Source organism: Bombina bombina, chromosome 6, assembly GCF_027579735.1.
Source record: "Bombina bombina isolate aBomBom1 chromosome 6, aBomBom1.pri, whole genome shotgun sequence".
In the NCBI taxonomy this organism is placed as follows: domain Eukaryota; kingdom Metazoa; phylum Chordata; class Amphibia; order Anura; family Bombinatoridae; genus Bombina; species Bombina bombina.
This window is the reverse complement of record NC_069504.1, coordinates 559262109-559287306: the sequence shown is the minus strand read 5'-3', so window position 1 is coordinate 559287306 and position 25198 is coordinate 559262109. Positions and strand designations below refer to the sequence as shown.

General features: G+C 39.1%; 1 protein-coding gene across 1 annotated transcript in view; it reads right to left on the bottom strand.

The window, feature by feature from the left end:
- Nucleotides 1–16231: 16231 nt before the first annotated feature.
- Nucleotides 16232–25198, bottom strand: part of TEX9 (testis expressed 9) — a 169515-nt gene continuing 160548 nt past the window's right edge. The window contains exons 10-12 of the mRNA XM_053717508.1: nt 24911–25045; nt 18306–18440; nt 16232–16490 (exon numbers count right to left, since the gene is read on the bottom strand). Coding sequence (XP_053573483.1) covers nt 16413–16490; nt 18306–18440; nt 24911–25045 — 348 coding nt within the window. The 3' untranslated portion in view covers nt 16232–16412. The remainder of the gene's footprint in view (nt 16491–18305; nt 18441–24910; nt 25046–25198) is intronic.

Here is a 25198-nt window from a genome sequence, read left to right as displayed (position 1 = left end):
CAGTGCCCTGCGGTTCCTCCCAATCTCCTGGAGAAGTTTACTTGCAAGCAGAAATTGCTGCCCAGGTAACTTCTGTGGTATCTGCGGCATTAGCTGCATTTCCTATGTTAAAGGGAAAACGCAAGAGGAAAATTAGAGATTCAGATAGCAAGGTTTCTGCTCCAACTCCTGCTAACCAAGTTGCCCTCTCTCATAAGTCTGATAAGGAAGATAAGTCTCTGAGGGTGAAATCTCAGATTCGGACAGTATAATTCTTTCATATGATGCTGAAGTTGTGTCCTTCAGATTTAAGCTTGAACACCTTTGTGTACTGTTAAAGGAGGTTTTTGCTATACTGGACGACTCGGATACTCCTGTCGTTGTCAACCCTAAGAAATCTAGTAAACGTAATAGATACTTTGATGTTCCTTCCTCTGTGGAGGAGTTTCCTGTTTCAGACCGTGCTTCGGAGATTATTGCACAGGAATGGGAGAAGCCAGGGATTCCTTTTTCCCCGTCTCCTGTATTTAAAAAGATGTTTCCTGTCGCTGACTTCATTAAAGAGTCATGGTACACGGTGCCTAAAGTAGAAAAAGTAATTTCTACTTTGGCTAAGAGAACTACTATTCCTTTTGAGGATAGCTGCTCCTTTAAGGATCCAATGGACAAAAAGCTGGAGGCTTATTTGAAAAAGATATATGTTCATCAAGGTCTCCAATGGCAACCTGCAGTGTATATTGCCACTTTGTCAAGTGCGGCATCCTACTGGTACAACGCCTTCTCTGATTCTCTTCAGGTAGAGACTCCCTTAGAGGAGATTCTAGACAGGATTAAGGCTCTTAAACTGGCCAATTCCTTTATTTCTGATGCTACCTTGCAGGTTATTAAACTGGGAGCCAAGATTTCTGGCTTTGCTGTGCTAGCCCACAGGGCATTGTAGCTGAAATCTTGGTCAGTTGTTGTTAGTTCTAAAGTCCAAGCTTCTGGTCATTCCTTACAAGGGTAAGACCTTGTTTGGTCCTTCCTTACAAGGGTAAGACCTTGTTTGGTCCTGGTCTGGCAGAAATCATTTCTGATATCACGGGTGGAAAAGGGTCTTTTCTACCACAAGAAAAGAAGAATAGACCTAAGGGACGTCAGAGTAATTTTAGTTCCTTTCGTAACTTCAAAGGAAACCCTTCCTCTTCCAAGCAGGAACAGTCCAAATCTTCTTGGAGACCCAATCAGTCTTGGAACAAGGGGAAGCAATCAAAGAAACCTGCAGCTGAGTCTAAATCAGCATGAAGGGTTCGCCCCCGATCCAGGATAGGATCAAGTGAGGGGCAAACTTTCTCTGTTTTATCAAGCATGGATACGAGATGTCCCAGATCCCTGGGATATGGACATAGTATCTCAGGGTTACAGAATAGAATTCAAGACCTTTCCTCCCAGGAGCAGGTTCCATCTCTCAAGATTATCTGCAGACCAGGTAAAAAGAGAGGTTTTCTTAAAATGAGTTCTGGATCTTTCCTCCCTGGGAGTGATAGTTTCTGTTCCAGTAGAGGAACAGGCCTATGTTTCTATTCAAATCTGTTTGTGGTTCCCAAAAAAGAGGGAACTTTCCGACCTATTCTGTACCTAAAGTGTCTCAACAAGTTTCTCAGAGTACCGTCCTTCAAAGTGGAAACTATTCGTTCCATTCTTCCTTTGGTCCAAGAGGGTCAGTTCATTATGGCCATGGACCTGAAGGATGCGTATCTTCATGTTCCCATCCACAGGGATCATCACAACTTCCTGAGATTCACCTTTCTAAACAAACACTTTCAGTTTTTGGCTCTTCCGTTTGGCCTTGACACAGCTCCCAGAATTTTATCAAAGGTTCTGGGGTCTCTCTTGGCAGGGATCAGGTCTCGGGGAATTGCAGTGGCGCCATACCTGGACGACATATTGGTTCAGGCGCCATCTTTTTAACAAGCAAACTCTCATACAGAGATCTTGTTGTCTTTTTTACATTCCCACGGTTGGAAAGTGAATCTGGAAAAGAGTTCCCTTGTTCCAGCTACAAGGGTGGTTTTCTTAGGGACCATAATAGATTTCCTATCTCTGAAAATTTTTCTGACTGAGGTCAGAAAAACATAATTTATGTAAGAATTTACCTGATAAAATCATTTCATATTAGCAAGAGTCCATGAGCTAGTGACGTATGGGATATACATTCCTACCAGGAGGGGCAAAGTTTCCCAAACCTCAAAATGCCTATAAATACACCCCTCACCACACCCACAAATCAGTTTAACGAATAGCCAAGAAGTGGGGTGATAAGAAAAAAGTGCGAAAGCATAAAAAATAAGGAATTGAAATAATTGTGCTTTATACAAAAAAATCATAACCACCACAAAAAGGGCGGGCCTCATGGACTCTTGCTAATATGAAAGAAATGAATTTATCAGGTAAGTTCTTACATAAATTAGGTTTTCTTTCATGTAATTAGCAAGAGTCCATGAGCTAGTGACGTATGGGATAATGAATACCCAAGATGTGGATCTTCCACGCAAGAGTCACTAGAGAGGGAGGGATAAAATAAAGACAGCCAATTCCGCTGAAAAATAATCCACACCCAAAACAAAGTTTAAATCTCATAATGAAAAAAACTGAAAATATAAGCAGAAGAATCAAACTGAAACAGCTGCCTGAAGTACTTTTCTACCAAAGACTGCTTCTGAGGAAGAAAACACATCAAAATGGTAGAATTTAGTAAAAGTATGCAAAGAAGACCAAGTTGCTGCTTTGCAAATCTGATCAACCGAAGCTTCATTCCTAAATGCCCAGGAAGTAGAGACTGACCTAGTTGAATGAGCTGTAATCCTTTGAGGCGGAGTTCTACCCGACTCAACATAAGCATGATGAATCAAAGACTTTAACCACAATGCCAAAGAAATGGCAGAAGCCTTCTGACCTTTCCTAGAACCAGAAAAGATAACAAATAGACTAGAAGTCTTTCGGAAATCTTTAGTAGCTTCAACATAATATTTCAAAGCTCTAACTACATCCAAAGAATGCAACGATCTTTCCTTAGAGTTCTTAGGATTAGGACACAATGAAGGAACCACAATTTCTCTACTAATGTTGTTAGAATTCACAACCTTAGGTAAAAATTTAAATGAAGTTCGCAACACCGCCTTATCCTGATGAAAAATCAGAAAAGGAGACTCACAAGAAAGAGCAGATAATTCAGAAACTCTTCTAGCAGAAGAGATGGCCAAAAGAAACAAAACTTTCCAAGAAAGTAATTTAATATCCAGCGAATGCATGGGTTCAAACGGAGGAGCTTGAAGAGCCCCCAGAACCAAATTCAAACTCCAAGGAGGAGAGATTGACTTAATGACAGGTTTTATACGAACCAAAGCCTGTACAAAACAATGAATATCAGGAAGATTAGCAATCTTTCTGTGAAAAAGAACAGAAAGAGCAGATATTTGTCCTTTCAAAGAACTTGCAGACAAACCTTTATCCAAACCATCCTGAAGAAACTGTAAAATTCTAGGAATTCTAAAAGAATGCCAGGAAAAATGATGAGAAGAACACCAAGAAATGTAAGTCTTCCAGACTCGATAATATATCTTCCTAGATACAGATTTACGAGCCTGTAACATAGTATTAATTACAGAGTCAGAGAAACCTCTATGACTGAGAATCAAGCGTTCAATCTCCATACCTTCAAATTTAAGGATTCGAGATCCTGATGGAAAAAAGGACCTTGCGATAGAAGGTCTGGTCTTAACGGAAGAGTCCACGGGTGGCAAGAAGCCATCCGGACAAGATCCGCATACCAAAACCTGTGAGGCCATGCTGGAGCCACCAGCAGAACAGACGAACGCTCCTTTAGAATCTTGGAAATCACTCTTGGAAGAAGAACTAGAGGTGGAAAGATATAGGCAGGATGATACTTCCAAGGAAGTGACAATGCATCCACTGCTTCCGCCTGAGGATCCCTGGATCTGGAGAGATACCTGGGAAGTTTCTTGTTTAGATGAGAAGCCATCAGATCTATTTCTGGAAGTCCCCACATTTGAACAATCTGAAGAAATACCTCTGGATGAAGAGACCACTCGCCCGGATGTAATGTCTGGCGACTGAGATAATCCGCTTCCCAATTGTCTATACCTGGGATATGAACCGCAGAAATTAGACAGGAGCTGGATTCCGCCCAAACAAGTATTCGAGATACTTCTTTCATAGCCAGAGGACTGTGAGTCCCTCCTTGATGATTGACATATGCCACGGTTGTGACATTGTCCGTCTGAAAACAAATGAATGACTCTCTCTTTAGAAGAGGCCACGACTGAAGAGCTCTGAAAATCGCACGGAGTTCCAAAATGTTGATTGGTAATCTCGCCTCCTGAGATTCCCAAACCCCTTGAGCTGTCAGAGACCCCCATACAGCTCCCCAACCTGTCAGACTTGCATCTGTTGAGATCACAGTCCAGGTCGGAAGAACAAAAGAAGCCCCCTGAACTAAACGATGGTGGTCTGTCCACCACCTCAGAGTGTGACGTACAATCGGTTTTAAAGATATTAATTGCGATATCTTTGTATAATCCCTGCACCACTGGTTCAGCATACAGAGCTGAAGAGGTCGCATGTGAAAACGAGCTAAGGGGATCGCGTCCGATGCAGCAGTCATAAGACCTAGAATTTCCATGCATAAGGCTACCGAAGGGAATGATTGAGACTGAAGGTTTCGACAAGCTGAAACCAATTTCAGACGTCTTTTGTCCGTTAGTGACAGAGTCATGGACACTGAATCTATCTGGAAACCTAAAAAGGTTACCCTTGTCTGAGGAGTCAACAAACTCTTTGGTAAATTGATCCTCCAACCATGTTCTCGAAGAAACGATACAAGTTGATTCGTATGAGATTCTGCTAAAAGTGAAGACTGAGCAAGTACCAAGATATCGTCCAAATAAGGAAATACCACAATACCCTGTTCTCTGATTACAGATAGAAGGGCACCAAGAACCTTTGTAAAAATCCTTGGAGCTGTTGCTAGGCCAAACGGCAGAGCCACAAACTGGTAATGCTTGTCTAGGAAAGAGAATCTCAGAAACTGATAGTGATCTGGATGAATCAGAATATGCAGATATGCATCTTGTAAATCTATTGTGGACATATAATGCCCTTGCTGAACAAAAGGCAGAATAGTCCTTATAGTTACCATTTTGAATGTTGGTATCCTTACATAACGATTCAATATTTTTAAATCCAGAACTGGTCTGAAGGAATTCTCCTTCTTTGGTACAATGAAGAGATTTGAGTAAAACCCCAGCCCCTGTTCCAGAACTGGAACTGGCACAATTACCCCAGCCAACTGTAGATCTGAAACACATTTCAGAAATGCTTCAGCCTTCACTGGATTTATTGGGACACAGGAAAGAAAGAATCTTCTTGCAGGAGGCCTTATCTTGAAGCCTATTATGTACCCTTGTGAAACAATGTTCTGAATCCAAAGATTGTGAATCGAATTGATCCAAATTTCTTTGAAAAAACGTAATCTGCCCCCTACCAGCTGTGCTGGAATGAGGGCCGCACCTTCATGTGGACTTGGGAGGTGGTTTTGGCTTTCTAAAAGGCTTGGATTTATTCCAGACTGGAGATGGTTTCCAAACTGAAACCGTTCCTGTAGGGGAAGGATCAGGCTTTTGTTCCTTATTGTGACGAAAGGAACGAAAACGATTAGCAGACCTAAATTTACCTTTAGATTTTTTATCCTGTGGTAAAAAAGTTCCTTTCCCCCCAGTAACAGTTGAAATAATAGAATCCAACTGTGAACCAAACAATTTATTACCTTGGAAAGAAAGGGAAAGCAAAGTTGACTTAGAAGACATATCAGCATTCCAAGTTTTAAGCCATAAAGCTCTTCTAGCTAAAATAGCTAAAGACATATACCTGACATCAACCCTAATGATATCAAAGATGGCATCACAAATAAAATTATTAGCATGTTGAAGAAGATTAACAATGCTATGAGTATTATGATCTGTTACTTGTTGCGCTAAGGCTTCTAACCAGAAAGTTGAAGCTGCAGCAACATCTGCCAAAGATATAGCAGGTCTAAGAAGATTACCTGAACATAAGTAAGCTTTTCTTAAAAAGGATTAAATTTTCCTATCTAAAGGATCCTTAAAGGAAGTACTATCTGCCGTAGGAATAGTAGTACGTTTAGCAAGAGTAGAGACAGCCCCATCAACTTTAGGGATTTTGTCCCAAAACTCTAATCTGTCAAATGGCACAGGATATAATTGTTTAAACCGTTTAGAAGGAGTAAATTAATTACCCAGATTATTCCATTCCCTGGAGATTACTTCAGAAATAGCATCAGGGACGGGAAAACCCCCCGGAATAACCGCAGGAGATTTAAAAACCGTATTCAAACGTTTAGATTTAGTAACAAGAGGACCAGATTCCTCTATTTCTAATGCAATTAAGACTTCTTTAAGTAAAGAACGAATAAATTCCATTTCTCCAACATTGGTGCGTCCGGTCCACGGCGTCATCCATTACTTGTGGGAATATTCTCTTCCCCAACAGGAAATGGCAAAGAGCACAGCAAAAGCTGTCCATATAACCCTCCTCAGGCTCGATCCCCCCAGTCATTCTCTTTGCCGCTCTGAACAAGTAGCATCTCCACGGAGATGGTGAAGAGTATGTGGTGTTTAGTTGTAGTTTTTTATTCTTCTATCAAAAGTTTGTTATTTTAAAATAGTACTGGTATGTACTATTTACTCTGAAACAGAAAGAGATGAAGAGTTCTGTTTAAAAGAGGAGTATGATTTTAGCAGCAGTAACTAAAATCAATTGCTGTTCCCACGCAGGACTGTTGAGCCGAGAGAACTTCAGTTGGGGGGAACAGTTTGCAGACTTTTCTGCTCAAGGTATGACTAGCCATTTTTCTAACAAGACTGTGTAATGCTGGAAGGCTGTCATTTTCCCTCATGGGGATCGGTAAGCCATTTTCTTAGACTCAGAAAGAATAAAGGGCTTAATTATGGGCTGTTAACTGGTGGACACTCTTAAGGGCTAAATCGATTGTTTATTTAAGTTGTTATTTAAAGTTTGAAGTAGATTTCACACTTTTATTGTTTGGGGAACGTTTTTATCGCCAGGCACTAGTTAAGACACCTTCCCAGTCAGGAAGGGCCTTTCACTGTAGTAGGCAGAGCCTCATTTTCGCACCATTATTGCACAGTTTCTTTTGAGTGCAGTGCATGCAGTTGCATGTGTGAGGGTCTGGTATCCACTGAAAACATTCCTAGAAGGCTTGAATTGGTATCGTATACCCCCCTGGGATAGGTGAAGTCGCAACAAAGGCTGTGGCTGGGACTGTAGTGGGGTTAAAATTGCAAACGGCTCCGGTTTCCGCATTTTAAGGGTTAACAGCTTGAAAATTGGGGTGCAATACTTTGAATGCATTAAGACACTGTGGTGAAAATTTGGTAAAGATTGGATAATTCTTTCATAGTTTTTCACATATTCAGTAATAAAGTGTGCCCTGTTTAACATTTAAAGAGACAGTAACGGTTTTGTTTAAAAAGGTTTTTTGTGCTTTATTAACCAGTTTAAGCCTGTTTAACATGTCTGTACCTTCAGATAGATCATGTTCTGTATGTATAGAAGCCAATGTGGTTCCCCCTTCAAATATATGTGATAATTGTGCCATGGCGTCCAAACAAAGTAAGGACAGTACTGTCACAATTAGTAAGGTTGCCCAGGATGATTCCTCAGATGAAGGAAGTAGGGATAGTTCTACATCCTCTCCTTCTGTGTCTATACCAGTTATGCCCGCGCAGGCGACCCCTAGTACTTCTAGCGCGCCAATGCTTGTTACTATGCAACAATTGACGGCAGTAATGGATAACTCCATAGCTAATATTTTATCCAAAATGCCAGCATTTCAGAGAAAGCGCGATTGCTCAGTTTTAAACACTGTAGAGCAGGAAGGCGCTGATGATAATTTATCTGTCATACCCTCACACCAGTCTGAAGTGGCAGTGAGGGAGGGTTTGTCAGATGGAGAAATTTCTGATACAGGAAGAATTTCTCAGCATGCAGAACCTGATGTTGTGACATTTAAATTTAAATTAGAGCATCTCCGCGCATTACTTAAGGAGGTGCTATCTACTCTGGATGATTGTGACAATCTGGTCATACCAGAAAAATTGTGCAAGATGGACAAGTTCCTAGAGGTCCCGGTGCACCCTGATGCCTTTCCTATACCTAAAAGGGTGGCGGACATAGTGAATAAGGAGTGGGAGAAGCCAGGCATACCTTTTGTCCCTCCTCCTATATTTAAGAAATTGTTCCCTATGGTCGACCCCAGGAAGGACACATGGCAAACAGTCCCTAAGGTCGAGGGGGCGGTTTCTACACTAGCCAAACGCACGACCATTCCCATTAAGAGAACAATTGTGCTTTCAAAGATCCTATGGATAAAAATTTGGAGGGTTTGCTTAAAAAGATTTTTGTACAGCAAGGTTACCTCCTTCAACCTATTTCGTGCATTATTCCTGTCACTACAGTGGCGTGGTTCTGGTTCGAGGAACTGGAAAAGTCGCTCAGTAGGGAGACTCCGTATGAGGAGGTCATGGACAGAATTCACGCACTTAAGTTAGCTAATTCCTTTATTTTAGACGCCGCTTTGCAGTTAGCGAGATTAGCGGCAAAAAATTCAGGGTTTGCAATTGTGGCGCGTAGAGCGCTCTGGCTAAAGTCTTGGTCAGCAGATGTTTCTTCCAAGACAAAATTGCTTAATATCCCTTTCAAAGGTAAGACCCTTTTTGGGCCAGAATTGAAAGAAATTATTTCAGACATCACTGGGGGAAAGGGCCATGCCCTCCCACAAGATAGGCCTTTCAAGGCTAAGAATAAGTCCAATTTTCGTTCCTTTCGCAATTTCAGGAACGGACCGGCTTCCAACTCTGGAGCCTCTAGACAAGAGGGTAACGCTTCCCAGACTAAACCAGCTTGGAAACCAATGCAAGGCTGGAACAAGGGTAAACAGGCCAAGAAGCCTGCTGCTGCTACCAAGACAGCATGAAGGGGTAGCCCCCGATCCGGGACCGGATCTAGTAGGGGGCAGACTCTCTCTCTTTGCTCAGGCTTGGGCAAGAGATGTTCAGGATCCCTGGGCACTAGAAATAGTCTCTCAGGGTTATCTTCTAGAATTCAAGGAACTACCCCCAAGGGGAAGGTTCCACATGTCTCACTTATCTTCAAACCAAATAAAGAGACAGGCATTCTTACATTGTGTAGAAGACCTGTTAAAGATGGGAGTGATACACCCAGTTCCAGCTGTGGAACAAGGTCAGGGGTTTTACTCAAACCTGTTTGTAGTTCCCAAAAAAGAGGGAACTTTCAGACCAATTCTGGATTTAAAAATTCTAAACAAATTTCTCAGAGTTCCATCGATCAAAATGGAAACCATTCGAACAATTTTACCTACAATCCAGGAGGGTCAATATAGGACTACCGTGGATTTAAAGGATGCGTATCTACATATTCCTATCCACAAAGATCATCATCAGTTCCTAAGGTTCGCCTTTCTGGACAAACATTATCAGTTCGTGGCTCTCCCATTCGGGCTAGCCACTGCTCCCAGAATTTTCACAAAGGTGCTTGGGTCCCTTCTGGCGGTTCTAAGACCAAGGGGCATTGCAATGGCACCTTATCTGGACGACATTCTAATTCAAGCGTCGTCTCTTTCCAAGACAAAGGCTCATACAGACATTGTTCTAGCCTTTCTCAGATCTCACGGGTGGAAGGTGAACGTAGAAAAGAGTTCCCTGTCTCCATCGACAAGAGTTCCCTTTTTGGGAACAATAATAGATTCTTTAGAAATGAAGATCTTCCTGACAGAAGTCAGAAAGTCAAAGCTTCTAAACGCTTGTCAAGTTCTTCACTCTATTCTGCAGCCTTCCATAGCTCAGTGCATGGAAGTAGTAGGGTTGATGGTTGCAGCAATGGACATAGTTCCTTTTGCTCGAATTCATCTAAGACCATTACAACTGTGCATGCTCAATCAGTGGAATGGGGACTATGCAGACTTGTCTCCAAAGATTCAAGTAGACCAGATGACCAGAGACTCACTCCGTTGGTGGTTGTCCCAGGATCACCTGTCTCAGGGAATGAGTTTCCGCAGACCAGAGTGGGTCATTGTCACGACCGACGCCAGTCTATTAGGCTGGGGCGCGGTCTGGGATTCCCTGAAAGCTCAGGGTCTATGGTCTCGGGAAGAGTCTCTTCTCCTGATAAACATCCTGGAACTGAGAGCGATATTCAATGCTCTCCGGACTTGGCCTCAACTAGCGAAGGCCGGATTCATAAGATTCCAGTCAGACAATATGACGACTGTAGCTTACATCAACCATCAGGGGGGAACAAGGAGTTCCTTGGCGATGAGAGAGGTATCCAAAAATCATCAAATGGGCGGAGGATCACTCCTGCCACCTATCTGCAATTCACATCCCAGGAGTAGACAACTGGGAGGCGGATTATCTGAGTCGTCAGACTTTCCATCCGGGGGAGTGGGAACTCCACCTGGAGGTTTTGCCCAGTTGACTCAATTATGGGGCATTCCAGACATGGATCTGATGGCGTCCCGTCAGAACTTCAAGGTTCCTTGCTACGGGTCCAGATCCAGGGATCCCAAGGCGACTCTAGTGGATGCATTAGTGGCGCCTTGGTCGTTCAACCTAGCTTATGTGTTTCCACCGTTCCCTCTCCTTCCCAGGCTTGTAGCCAGGATCAAACAGGAGAAGGCCTCGGTGATTCTGATAGCTCCTGCGTGGCCGCGCAGGACTTGGTATGCAGACCTGGTGAATATGTCATCGGCTCCACCATGGAAGCTACCTTTGAGACAGGATCTTCTAGTACAAGGTCCATTCGAACATCCAAATCTAGTTTCTCTGCAGCTGACTGCTTGGAAATTGAACGTTTGATTTTATCCAAGCGTGGGTTTTCAGATTCAGTGATAGATACTCTGGGCCAAGCCAGGAAACCTGTAACTAGAAAGATTTACCATAAAATATGGAAAAAATATATCTGTTGGTGTGAATCCAAGGGATTCTCCTGGAGTAAGATTAAAATTCCTAAAATCCTCTCCTTTCTCCAAGAAGGTTTGGATAAGGGATTGTCAGCGAGTTCTCTAAAAGGACAGATTTCTGCTTTATCTGTCTTGTTACACAAACGACTGGCAGCTGTGCCAGATGTACAAGCTTTTGTACAGGCTTTGGTCAGAATCAAGCCTGTTTACAGACCTTTGACTCCTCCTTGGAGTCTAAATTTAGTTCTTTCAGTTCTTCAAGGGGTTCCGTTTGAACCCTTACATTCCATAGATATCAAGTTACTATCTTGGAAAGTTCTGTTTTTGGTTGCTATTTCTTCTGCAAGAAGAGTTTCTGAATTATCTGCTTTGCAGTGTAATCCACCCTATCTGGTGTTCCATTCAGATAAGGTCGTTTTGCGTACTAAGCCTGGTTTTCTTCCGAAGGTTGTTTCCAACAGGAATATTAACCAGGAAATAGTTGTTCCTTCTCTCTGTCCAAATCCAGTTTCAAAGAAGGAACGTTTGTTACACAATTTAGATGTAGTTCGTGCTTTAAAGTTCTATTTAGAAGCAACTAAGGATTTTAGACAAACCTCATCTTTGTTTGTCGTTTACTCTGGTAAGAGGAGAGGACAAAAAGCTACGGCTACCTCTCTTTCTTTCTGGCTGAAAAGCATTATCCGATTGGCTTATGAGACTGCCGGACGGCAGCCTCCTGAACGAGTCACAGCTCACTCCACTAGAGCTGTGGCTTCCACATGGGCCTTCAAGAACGAGGCTTCTGTTGATCAGATATGTAAGGCAGCGACTTGGTCTTCTCTGCACACTTTTGCCAAATTTTACGAATTTGATACTTTTGCTTCTTCGGAGGCTGTTTTTGGGAGAAAGGTTTTGCAAGCCGTGGTGCCTTCCGTTTAGGTAACCTGATTTGCTCCCTCCCTTCATCCGTGTCCTAAAGCTTTAGTATTGGTTCCCACAAGTAATGGATGACGCCGTGGACCGGACACACCAATGTTGGAGAAAACAGAATTTATGCTTAACTGATAAATTACTTTCTCCAACGGTGTGTCCGGTCCACGGCCCGCCCTGGTTTTTTAATCAGGTTTGAAAAATTTCTCTCTCTATACACTACAGTCACCACGGCACCCTATAGTTTCTCCTTTTTTTCTCCTAACCGTCGGTCGAATGACTGGGGGGGCGGAGCCTGAGGAAGGGCTATATGGACAGCTTTTGCTGTGCTCTTTGCCATTTCCTGTTGGGGAAGAGAATATTCCCACAAGTAATGGATGACGCCGTGGACCGGACACACCGTTGGAGAAAGTAATTTATCAGGTAAGCATAAATTCTGTTTTTAAATAAATAAGAAGATTTATCAGTATCAATCTCTGAAACAGAATCCTCTGAACCAGAAAAATCAGTATCAGAAACAGAATCAGAATGAGGATGTTCGTTTAAAAAGTCATCTGAAACATGAGAAGCTTTAAAAGACCTTTTACGATTACTGGAAGGAGGAATAACAGACATAGCCTTCTTAATAGATTTAGAAACAAAATCTCTTATGTTAACAGGAACACCCTGAATATTAGATGTTGATGGAACAGCAACAGGTAATGGAACATTACTAAAGGAAATATTTTCTGCATTAACAAGTTTGTCATGACATTCATCACAAACAACAGCCGGAGAAACAGTTACCACAAGCTTACAACAAATACACTTAACTTTGGTAGATCCAGCATCAGGCAGTGATTTTCCAGAAGTGGCTTCTGATTCAGGGTCAACCTGAGACATCTTGCAATATGTAAATAGAAAAAACAACATATAAAGCAAAATTGGTCAAATTCCTTAAATGACAGTTTCAGGAATGGGAAAAAATGCCAATGAATAAGCCTCTAGCAAACCAGAAGCAATAAGACTTAAATATTGTGGAGACAATAATGACGCTCGATTTTTTTAGCGCCAAAAAAGACGCCCACATTATTTGGCGCCTAAATGCTTTTGGCGCCAAAAATGACGCCACATCTGGTAACGCCGACATTTTTGGCGCAAAAACGTCCAAAAAATGACGCAACTTCCGGCGACACGTATGACGGCAGAAATGACAAAATTTTTGCGCCAAGAAAGTCCGCGCCAAGAAGGACGCAATAAAATGAAGCATTTTCAGCCCCCGCGAGCCTAACAGCCCACAGGAAAAAAAAGTCAATTTTAAGGTAAGAAAAAAATTATTTATTCATATGCATTATCTCAAATATGAAACTGACTGTCTGAAATAAGGAACGTTGAATATCCTGAATCAAGGCAAATAAATGTTTAAACACATATATTTAGAACTTTATACAAAAGTGCCCAACCATAGCTTAGAGTGTCACAAAATAAGACTTACTTACCCCCGGACACTCCTCTACATGTAGTAGAAAGCCAAACCAGTACTGAAACGAGAATCAGTAGAGGTAATGGTATATATAAGAGTATATCGTCGATCTGAAAAGGGAGGTAAGAGATGAATCTCTACGACCGATAACAGAGAACCTATGAAATAGACCCCGTAGAAGGAGATCATTGAATTAAAATAGGCAATACTCTCTTCACATCCCTCTGACATTCAATGCACACTGAGAGGAAAACCGGGCTCCAGCCTGCTGCGAAGCGCATATCAACGTAGAATCTAACACAAACTTACTTCACCACCTCCATGGGAGGCAAAGTTTGTAAAACTGATTTGTGGGTGTGGTGAGGGGTGTATTTATAGGCATTTTGAGGTTTGGGAAACTTTGCCCCTCCTGGTAGGAATGTATATCCCATACGTCACTAGCTCATGGACTCTTGCTAATTACATGAAAGAAATCCAAAATCCTCTCCTCTTGCCTCTCTCTTCAGTCTACTGTTCGGCCATCAGTGGCTCAATATATGGAGGTAATTGGTCTGGTGGTCGCTTCCATGGACATTACCTTTGCTTGATTCCATTTGAGAGCTCTGCAATTATGCATGCCCAGTCAATGGAAAGGAGACCATTTGGATCAGTCTCAGAGGATAGACTCTCCCGTGGTGGCTTTCTCAGGACCATCTGTCTCAAGGCACATGCTTCCGGAGACCTTCCTGGTGATATTGACCTGGGGAGCAGTCTGGGACTCGTTGAAGGCGCAGGGACTATGGACTCGGGAGGAATCTGCTCTCCCCATAAACATCTTGGAATTGAGAGTGATTTACAATGCACTGATGGCTTGGCCCCAGTTGTCCTTAGCCCGGTTTATCAGGTTTCAGTCGGACAATATCACCTCAGTGGCTTACATCAACCACCAGGGATGAACTCAGAATTCCTTAGCCATGAAGGAGGTGGCACGGATTATTCAGTGGGCGGAAGCTCACAATTCTTGTCTGTCTGCCATGCACATTCCAGGAGTGGACAACTGGGAAGCGGACTTCCTTAGCAGACAGACATTTCATCCCGGGGATGGGACACTCCATCCGGAGGTGTTCTCCAGGTTAACCCTTAAATGGGCGATGCCTCAGTCTGGCATATCTGTTTCCTCCATTTGCCCTCCTCCCACAAGTCATTGCTCGTATCAAACAGGAGAGAGCGTCAGTAATTCTAATAGCTCCTGCGTAGCCTCGCAGGATCTGGTATGCAGACCCAGTGAAGATGTCATCTCTTCCACCTTGGAGACTGCCTCTGAGGAAGGACCTTCTAACTCAGGGTCCATTCCTTCATCCAAATCTCGTTTCTCTGAAGCGGACTGCTTGGAGATTGAACGTTTAGTTTTGTCTAAACGTGGTTTTTCTGAGTCGGTCATTAAGACCATGATTCAGGCTCGCAAGCCTGTTACTAGAAAGATTTACCATAAGGTATGCAGTAAATACCTTTTTTTTGGTGTGCGAATCTGAGGGCTACTTTTGGAGTAGGGTCAGGATTCCTAGCATTTTGTCTTTTCTACAGGAAGGTCTGGAGAAAGGATTGTCAGCCAGTTCTCTGAAGGGTCAGATTTCTGCATTATCTAGTTTGTTGTTCAATCCTTTTGTCAGGCCCTGGTCAGAATCAGGCCTGTATTTAAGTCTGTTGCTCCTCCTTGGAGCCTTAACCTAGTTCTTAAAGTTTTGCAGCAGGCTCCGTTTGAGCCATTATATTCCATAGATATTAAGTTGTTATCTTGGAAAGTTTTGTTTCTATTGCTATTTCTTCTGCTCTGAGAGTCTCGGAACTCTCAGCTTTGCAGTGTGATTCGCCTTATCTTATCTTTCATGCTGATAAGGCAGTTCTTCGTACTAAGTTGGGTTTTCTTCCTAAGGTGGTTTCTGATAGAAATATTAATCAGGAAATTGTTGTTCCTTCTCTATGTCCTAATCCTTCTTCTCATAAGGAGCGTTTGTTGCACAACCTGGATGTTGTGCATGCTCTAAAATTCTACCTACAGGCGACTAAGGATTTTCATCAGTCCTCTGCCCTGTTCGTGTGTTTCTCAGGAAAGCGTAAAGGTCAGAAAGCTACTGCTACTTCACTTTCTCTCTGGTTGAGAAGTACGATCCGTTTTGCTTATGAGACTGCTGGACAGCAGCCTCCTGAGAAAATAACATCTGATTCCACTAGGGCTGTTTTGTCTTCTTGGGCTTTCAAAAATGAAGCTTCCTGTATGCTTACCTGATAAATTTCTTTCTTTCCGGATATGGTGAGACCACGACCCCACCCTTAAATTTAAGACAGTTATTTTTGACTAAACCTCAGGCACCTCTACATTTTTATTATTATTTGTTATTCCTTTTTTCCATTTTTGGTCGAATGACTGGGGATTGTGGGTGCTCCTGCTGGCCAGGAGTGATATTCCCACTACTAATTGATGACGTTGTGGACTCACCATATCCGGAAAGAACAATATTTATCAGGTAAGCATAAATTTTGTTTTTTCATTGTTGGAAGATTACATAACAGATGGAAAAATGACACATTTAGATTTCAAAAACCAGCAATTTCATTAAGGGTGTGTAAACTTTTTAAATCCACTGTAAACAAAGAAGACGCTGGGAATTTATAAACCACAGACACTCCTGTCAGTAAATTTAAGTTTAAGCATAACCCATTATGTATTTTCAGCTATCTCATATCTGATGTAATAGCTATACACTGTGTCATCTCAAAGACTATAAGAACTTTTTTTTTGAATTAGATATAAGAAAAAATAGTTATCTTCTTTATAATAAATAACTTCTTTTATTTAGGTAAATTATTAGTTTTTTTATTAACCATACATTTGTTTGGCACAAAATAACTACAACACAAATGGAAACAAAATATTTTTAGTCTCAACCTGGAACATCTCAACAAAAAGTAAAAATAACAAAACAAGTTGTACAAGAAAACAGTCTACAAATGTCCCCACTCCAGTGCCTTCATAAACTCTTCTTCTGTAAATGACAGCATCTTTGCAGATTCAATGTGTAGCTAATTAAAAAGGGAGAAAAAGAAACTGTTTGTACCATGTTGATAGTAAAAACATATTTGCAAAATGATTCAGTTTATGTAAAATCATTCCTATAAGTGTTACAGAATGTAAAGTTATAGTAATATAAAGTTAGTGTTTTTCAATATAAAATACTTTTTTTATTACTATAAATGACCAGAGCTTGATAAAACTACATTTCACAGATGCACAGTGGAACTTTTTACAAATTAGGAGGAGGGCTTCTGGATAACCTTGCTTTTAGATTAGCTTAAAGGGACAGAAAATTTCATATTCAGCTATAACATGTTTAATATATGTAGTAAAGAAAGTTTACAATATTATTTTATTATTTATCCCCCCCCCCATTTCCTGTAGTTTAAGTCTGAAAATTAAATGGACACCCATGTCAAAATAAACTTTTATGATTCAGAAAGAACATGCAGTTTTAAGAAACTTTCCAATTCACTTCCATTATCTTTTTATATACACACTTTCTGGGGAACAAGCTCCTACTGAGCATGTGCACAAGCTTACAGGGTATACGTATACTAGCCTGTGATTGGTTGATGTCTGTCACATGATTCAGGGTGCCAACAAATAGGGGAAAAAATTTGACAGAAAAAAAAAATCTACTGCTTATTTGAAATTCAGAATAGGTGTTATTGTATTGTCTTTTTATTATGCATTTTATTACCCACTATGCTAAAGGGACACTAAACCCAAATTTTTTCTTTCGTGATTCAGATAGAGCATGCAATTTTAAGCAACTTTCTAATTTACTCCTATTATCATTTTTCTTCATTCTCTTGGTATCTTTATTTGAAAAGCAAGAATGTAAGTTTAGATGGCAGCCCATTTTTTGTGAACAACCTGGGTTGTTCTTGCCGATTGCTGGATAAATTCACCCACCAATAAACAAGTGCTATCCAGAAACTGAACCAAAAATTGGCTGGCTCCTTAGCTTAGATGCCTTCCTTTTCAAATAAAGATAGCAAGAGAACGAAGAAAAATTGATAATAGGAGTAAATTAGAAAGTTGCTTAAAATTGCATGCTCTATCTGAATCATGAAAGAAACATTTTGGGTTCAGTTTCCCTTTAATTCATTACAAGACCTGACTTTTTTTCTAGCACTTCCTCTGTGGGTCCTAACCTGGACTGACCATTACTTCAGCTCTGACAGATTTAACCACATTATAAGTAATGGAAGCTCACCTGATTATCATTTGCAGTGGAACTGCCCTGTTTCTGAGGCTTTGCATATATAGATTTTGTGATTTACATCATTATATTATTTCTTGTGCACAGATCAGCTTGATTTAGTATAATAAGTTTATAAAGAACACAAGATCGTGCTTCTGTATACAATTTTTTTTTAAAGCGGTTTTATTTATCATAGGTACTACCTGCCACTTTTGCATTATGAATGCTGGTTTGGTGATGTCTGTTCTTTTTTTTTGGGGGGGGTTATGATTTTTTTTTTCAAAATGTTGTTACACTTCTACTTTATCTTTTTATTATTTGTAGTCTGGTGTAACCTGGGGGATAGCATCAGCAAGCAATATTCCTGTATTTTATAATGTTGAGGGTGATTACTGCTAGTTGCACTTACTATTGACTTTGTATTTGTACAAGTTGCAAGAGCACAGTAAGACCATAATTTAAAAGACGGAAGTCTTTTTTTTTTTTTTTTTTTTTTTTTTATAAACAACAAAACTTTGTAAACTGGTGCTGAGCTCTTCCACCTTAAATCCCTCATTAAAAAGCTAAAACATAAGTGACATAATAACTAAATCCCTTTCTTTCCTCGGATTACCTTTTGTCTTTTTAATATGTCTATTAGTTTGATCTGCTTTTTAAAACCAGCCATTAGTTCTGCTTTTTGTTTTTCCAATTTCTTATTTTCAACTTTTAGTTCTTCAATCTTTTTTCGCTCTTGGTTAGCTGTGTCCTGCAAAAGAAAAGCAGAAGAATGAATTACAATAACACAAAAGCATTTGGTCTTTATTTTATTGTAAAATAAAAATCAATTGCAACCTAATACCATATATATACTAGTTGTTGATATCAAAATCTCTCCTTGCATTTCTAATGAAACATTTTAAAACAAAAAGATCTGCAAGCAGTTTATTCAGTAGATTTGTTTTTATACATTGACTTTTATACTTTGACAACATTGTATACTTTCTAACCAAATACCTGTATTCACCAATAATTCCTGTTTTACTTTTACATTTTATATAAACCGCTGCAATTTGTTGTCTATTTTAACATGCTGCCATGCAACTAAAATGCAGACAGTAAGGCTTTCTGATCGGCTGTATCAACTAGAACGGCAGTCTAACTTTAGCTAGGTAATGCATGAAATGTATTATAGCTAGGTAGATTTAATGTCAATTTAAGTTCAAATCGGGCATTCTGCACTAAAGATCAATTTGCAAATAATATATTCCTGAATAGCTACACAAATATAGCAATTTAGCAGTTTTAAATCATGCAGAGTAAAAATGACCGTTTAGAATACATGCTCTGTTTAATTGAGTCTTGTATATCTCCACACTGCTCATGTGTTTGCAATCGAATAACTGAAACTCCTTATCATCCATAAGATTAGTTTGTTAATAAAGGTTCATCAATATGTTGCCAGCAGTTTAGACAAACCTTCTTAAACAGAAGAAATATGTCCCCATGCAATTCTTTCAGAGGAAACCAATGCTTAATACATTTTTTTTAAGACTTTATTTTACCCCATGTTGTCTGGCAATTAAACAAAAAGTTATTACGTTTCCAGTCATGGCAAATTTTTAAAATAAAAAACATTTTCTCAACTATGTTTATTTCATGTTCATTTTCACACAACACTAATGAACTAAAAAAATGAAACCTAAATCAGAGGATGAGATACTAATTAATCTGCTAACCTAGCAGGTAGTTAATGATAAAATAGACAACATAGTTATCCATGTATTTTAAGTAATACAGGTAAAATCCCTGAATCTAAAATTCCAAATCCAGAATTTTTCTGAAATCCAGACTTTATTTATTTTAAATCTCTGCATATTTGGTTAAGTTTTTGTGTCCTAAAATACAAATGCTAGTCTATATTTATTTAAAACAACTATTATCTTTTTGATTACAGTATACTTTACCATCTTTCTGACTGGTACTATGTATACAAGTAATTCATATGATATAAAACTACCTTTAGGTTGCATGTATCAGCTGTATTAAGATGTAAAGTGACATAAAATAATGTTTACACTTTGTCCCTTCCCCTCTTTAAGCTGTCCTATATTAGTTGCAAATATTCCAAAATCCAAACCTTTTCTCATCCGCAGCAGTTTGGATAAAGGGTTTTGTAACCATATTACACTGTACATCAGTGACGTGCAGTGACGTCAGAGACTGGTGAGGCAGTGGCTAGGATATGCCTTCATTCTTTAGATATCCTTTGTTGAAGAAATAGCAATGCACATGGGTGAGCCAATCACATGAGGTATCTATGTGCAGCCACCAATCAGCAGCTACTGAGCATATTTAGATATGATTTTCAACAAAGGACATCAAAAGAATGAAGAAAATTAGATATTAGATGTAAATTGGAAAGTTATTTAAATTTGCATATGGGTTTCATATGGGTTCCATGTCCCTTTAAATGGTGTCTTGGAAAACTGGTCAACTTAGTAAACATGTGATTTTAGTCTAAAAGGATTGTAACAGAAACACTTGCCAGATAACACAATGCTTGCTCTGATTATGAGATCTAGAAATCCATGCCCATTAAAATATGTTTAAAACATACTTTTTACTTTAAAGGGACATGCCACCCACATTTTTTCTTTTATGATTTATAAAGAGAATGCAATTTTAAACATCTTTCTAATTTACTTATATTATCTAATTTGTTGTATTCTCTTGATATTCTTTGATGAAAAGCATATCTAGATATGCTCACTAGCTGCTGATTGGTTGCTGCACATAGAAGCCTCGTGTGATTGGCTCACCATGTGCATTGCTTTTTCTTCAACTAAGGATATTTAAAAAATGAAGCAAAATAAATAATGGAAGTAAATTGTAAAGCTGTTTAAATTTCTATTCTCTATCTGAATCATGAAATAAATATTTTGGGTTTAGTGGCCCTTTAATGCTGTAAATTATGCTTATAGATTCTTTCATTACATAAGGGATGAGAGAGTCAGAGGGGGAGGAAGAGAGACAGAGAGAGAAAGAGACCATGGGGAGAACAACACATAAGGAGAGAGATGGATAGATAGAGAGAGAGACACACACACACACACAAGGGGGGGGGGGGGGGGGGGGGGAGAGGGACCACTGCATTTTAAAGTAATAAAAAAGCAGAGCTACAGAGAGTTCAGAAAGTAAGACTATACATTAGTACAGAGGCAAGCTGCTAAGTTAGTGGGTGTAAAGTTTTAGTAAACAAAATACAAAAACGACCCTGCTGTAAAAGAGTAAAAAAAACACTAAACCACATTCATTAAATTATCATTTTCACTAACAGAATCCCTTTTTAGTAAAATCTTACTTCAATAAGATGTGGCTAAAACAGTGTTCTCTGTGCCTCTCTCTTCCTGCTCTGTAAGGATTCAGGAAGTGACAGTGGCACATTCCACTGCACTTAGAGGGGAAGAACAGAACTCTCTTTTTCACTTTAGCAAAGCTAGCAGGTTCACAGGACAGCAACAAAATATATGAAAGTTGTTTTTTTTCCGTTTTTTGTTTTGTTTTATATGATTTAACATCCAGCCCCAACCCTATGTTCCACTTACTAATGCCTCTCGCTGGATTGGTTCAGCCCAAATAGGACTGCCTCAAATAAGCAGTTAATGGGCCATGCAATGATCTTAACCACTTGCATCCAGTAGGTGGCGCAGAATGTTGTGTAATGGTGGGCAGACCTGCTTGTGCCTCTTCATTGCACAACATATAGCTGTGAGAGAAAAAAATGCTGGGGAAAAAAAATACAATTTTTTTTTAAAGCCAATAAAAAAATATATATTTTTGCCCATATGAGAGGTGAAGCACTGCCTCACCTGCCTCTAGTGACTGCACATCACTGCTGTACATGTATGAGATCTGGTCACAATAGGAAACACTAATCCGAAATGAAAGTAAATTCTAGCTACCTTGTGGACTCTTCTCAAGGAACCTTTGTTTATTTTTCCAGAAATTCCTTAAAGGCACATTGCTCAAATGCTAAATCACTTGAAAGTGATGAAGCATATCTGTAAAAAGTTAACTAAAAAATATCATATGAAAATGTATGTAAAAAAGGAAGATTTTAACTCAAAATTTACTTAGTAGCCACTTCCTATTGTAAATGACATTCAAATGCAATGTAACAAAAACTCACTGGGAAGAAAATCATATTCCCTATTACATTTTAAAAGGGACCCACATTCCTCTTATATATGTTAAACTATCAGAATTAATCAACTGGTGGTGGTGGTGGGGGGGAACTTACACCAAAACACAACTGTAACAAAGAAAAAAGGGAAAGATGAGTAATCAGTGGCACACTATTAATCCCTACACGTTATATATATATATATATATATATATATGTTGAATTTGATTACCAGCGGAAAATGAATAAAACATAACATTTATTCTAACTAGTTAAAACCCCATAAAAATCCAATTAAAATACCAAAGGGTAGCTTTCTCTGTGATCTGGTCTGTGAGTGAACTCAAAAAATATATACATGTACCCAAACAATAATATGTACCATGCAGAGATGATCCCGACAAAATTACTCTATTATTAAAAGACTTCCCAAGCTGGGACAATCAAGGGGGCTTTTCACTATATCAAGATATATAACAAACAGTGATAATAAACAACACATAAATAAAGCTTTAATAAGATCTATGGGGGAAAAAAAAGAGGCCTCAGATTCAGAATCTATCAAGAAGCTCACAATTGACGTGTGTTTTGCCGAAGATAGTTTAGCTGGATCTGGACTTCTTTCTCTGGAACAAAGCATGTCAATAACCAATTCTGAATGGGCTTATCTAAACAATTACCCATAGACAAAAACATCTATGTTCATCAATTCCTGTTTATCGGCTAATCTTTAAGATGACCTATTTCCCAGGCACCTCCCGTATCTCATGCTTTTGCCTCTCTAGAACCTATACAATAATTACTGGCTCATACATCCCTTGCAATTAAACAAATAATCATGGAAATGGGTTATGAATTAATACATGAATTGTAAAGGACTTGTGGGCCGGCCATCTTATGACAAATCCTTTTAATATGATCCAACAAAGGTTGAGCATTTGACAGCAGACAACCTTTTCTACAGCCCCAGTCATTCCCTTCTGGCTCCCTTGTATATGTTTTATTTCAATGTGAATATCAATAGCACCAAACTGGCGCCATCCATGACTCAGATAAATCAGCTCTTTATAGAACATCAACTGACCATGTCTTTCCAGTTCTCCAGCTATCTAAAGTGTCCCTAATGTGGTACATTGATGCCTCATTTATTCATTTAAGCTCATGTAACACAAGGCCAAATCTGTAAAATTCTCACATCAAAACTATATTAAAGGGACAGTCTACACCAGAATTTTTATTGTTTAAAAAGATAGATAATCCCTTCATTACCCATTTCCTAGTTTTGCATAACTAACACAGTTATAATAATAATACACTTTTTACCTCTGTGATTACCTTGTATCTAAGCCTCTGCAAACTGCCCCCTTATTTCAGCTCTTTTGACAGACATCCATTTTAGCCAATCAGAGCTGGCTTACCTGAACTCCTCCACATATGTGAGCACAGTGTTATCTATATGGCACACCTGAACTAACACCCTCTAGTGGTGAAAAACGGTCAAAATGCCCTGAAAGAAAAGGCGGTCTTCAAGGGCTTAGAAATTAGCATATGAACCACCTAGGTTTAGCTTTCAACTAAGAATACCAAGAGAACAAAACAAAATTGGTGATAAAAGTACATTGGAAAGTTGTTTAAAATGACATTCTCTATCTGAACCATGAAAGTGTTTTTTGGATTAGACTGTCCCTCTTAATATTGTTTGATATTGAAACTTATGTTGCATATTGTCCTAGGTCTACTTTGGCTAGCAGTTTACTCAATAGCTTTATATATTCAATGCTCTCAATAACTTTATCAAGCATGTTTCATTATTTGAAATTATTGCCATTTCTTAATATCCAAAATGGATGCAACTTCTTTCAAACATGTCTAAAAAGTGGCTAGAGGGAAAAAAATATGATTATGACTATTAATTCATCTACCTCAACGAGCCTGAGACGCATTTTCTTTGCAAGGGAGAAAAAGACCAAATCTCTGTATTGACTACCAACAGTAATCTCAATTTATAGTTAAGACCCATTATCAATTACCTCTATTTCCTCTAAAATCTTTATTTTGTTAAAATAAGCAGAGCTTATACTATGACCTTCAACAAATGGCAAAGAAGCAAATGGAAATGACTGTTTCACGCTTTTTTGAGCAATTTCAAATATGGCATGTTATGAATTTTTAATAGCAGGCGCCCTTAGAAATATCAGGGATAACATGATGGTTGGCAGACTTTTAGTGCTCAATATTGTCTGTGGAAGAATAAGTAAACCTAGAGAATACTCTAGTCACTAAACATAGCTTTATAATTTGAACTTAATAAACACCTTCAAATCTGCAGTAAAATACCTCCCATACCACAATCTCCCTTTGATGCAAAGCAATTTTAAAGTACATGAAACATAATACATCCATTTTGACTGTTTGTTATTATAAATTCCATAAAGCACATGATTATTCTCAATACAACTACAACTTGATATTTGATAACAACTTTTTCTACATGTAAACTTGTACTGTCTGCTAAGACATTAAAGGGATACTAAACCCACATTTTGTATTTCATGATTCAGATAGAGCATGCAATTTTAAGCTATTTTCTAATGTACTCCTATTGTCAATTTTCTTTGTTCTCTTGCTATCTTTATTTGAATAGAAGTAATGTAAAGCTTAGGAGCCTGCCCATTTTAGGTTCAGCACCCTGGATAGTGCTTGCTTATTGGTGGCTACATTTGGCTAACCAATAAGCAAGCGTAACCCAGGTGCTGAACCAAAAATGGGCCGGCTCCTAAACATTACATTCCTGATTTTTAAATAAAGATAGCAAGAGAGCAAAGAAAAATGTATAATAATAGTAAATTAGAAAGATGCTTAAAATTGCATGCTCTATCTGAATCATTAAATAAAAAACTGGGTTTAGTGTCCCTTTAAGTCTATAGGTCCTAATTTAACAATAGACTTTTTAAACTAATAATGTACTGTCCATCTTAGGGAGTAATTGCGACAAATGTATCCTTTTAATTGCTTTAGTGTGGACAATAAAAAGTGTAGAATTATTACCATACCTTGTTACTTTGTTTAAGTTTATTCAGTTCCATTTTATATTTCTCCGCTTCTTCATGAGCCCTGTTCAAACGAACCTCAGTGACACTCTGACTGCTTGCAGACTGCTTTTGCATTCTTTTAAAATTTTCCAGTTCCTTGATAAACGAACAAATATATAGTTACAAAACAATTATAAAATCACCTTGAAAAAAGGCACCCAAATACTCACAGTCCATTAGTAAAAAAAAATACTACTATACCATCCACTTGTTAAATTACATTTCATTTTTTTTATTTTTCGGTGTTAT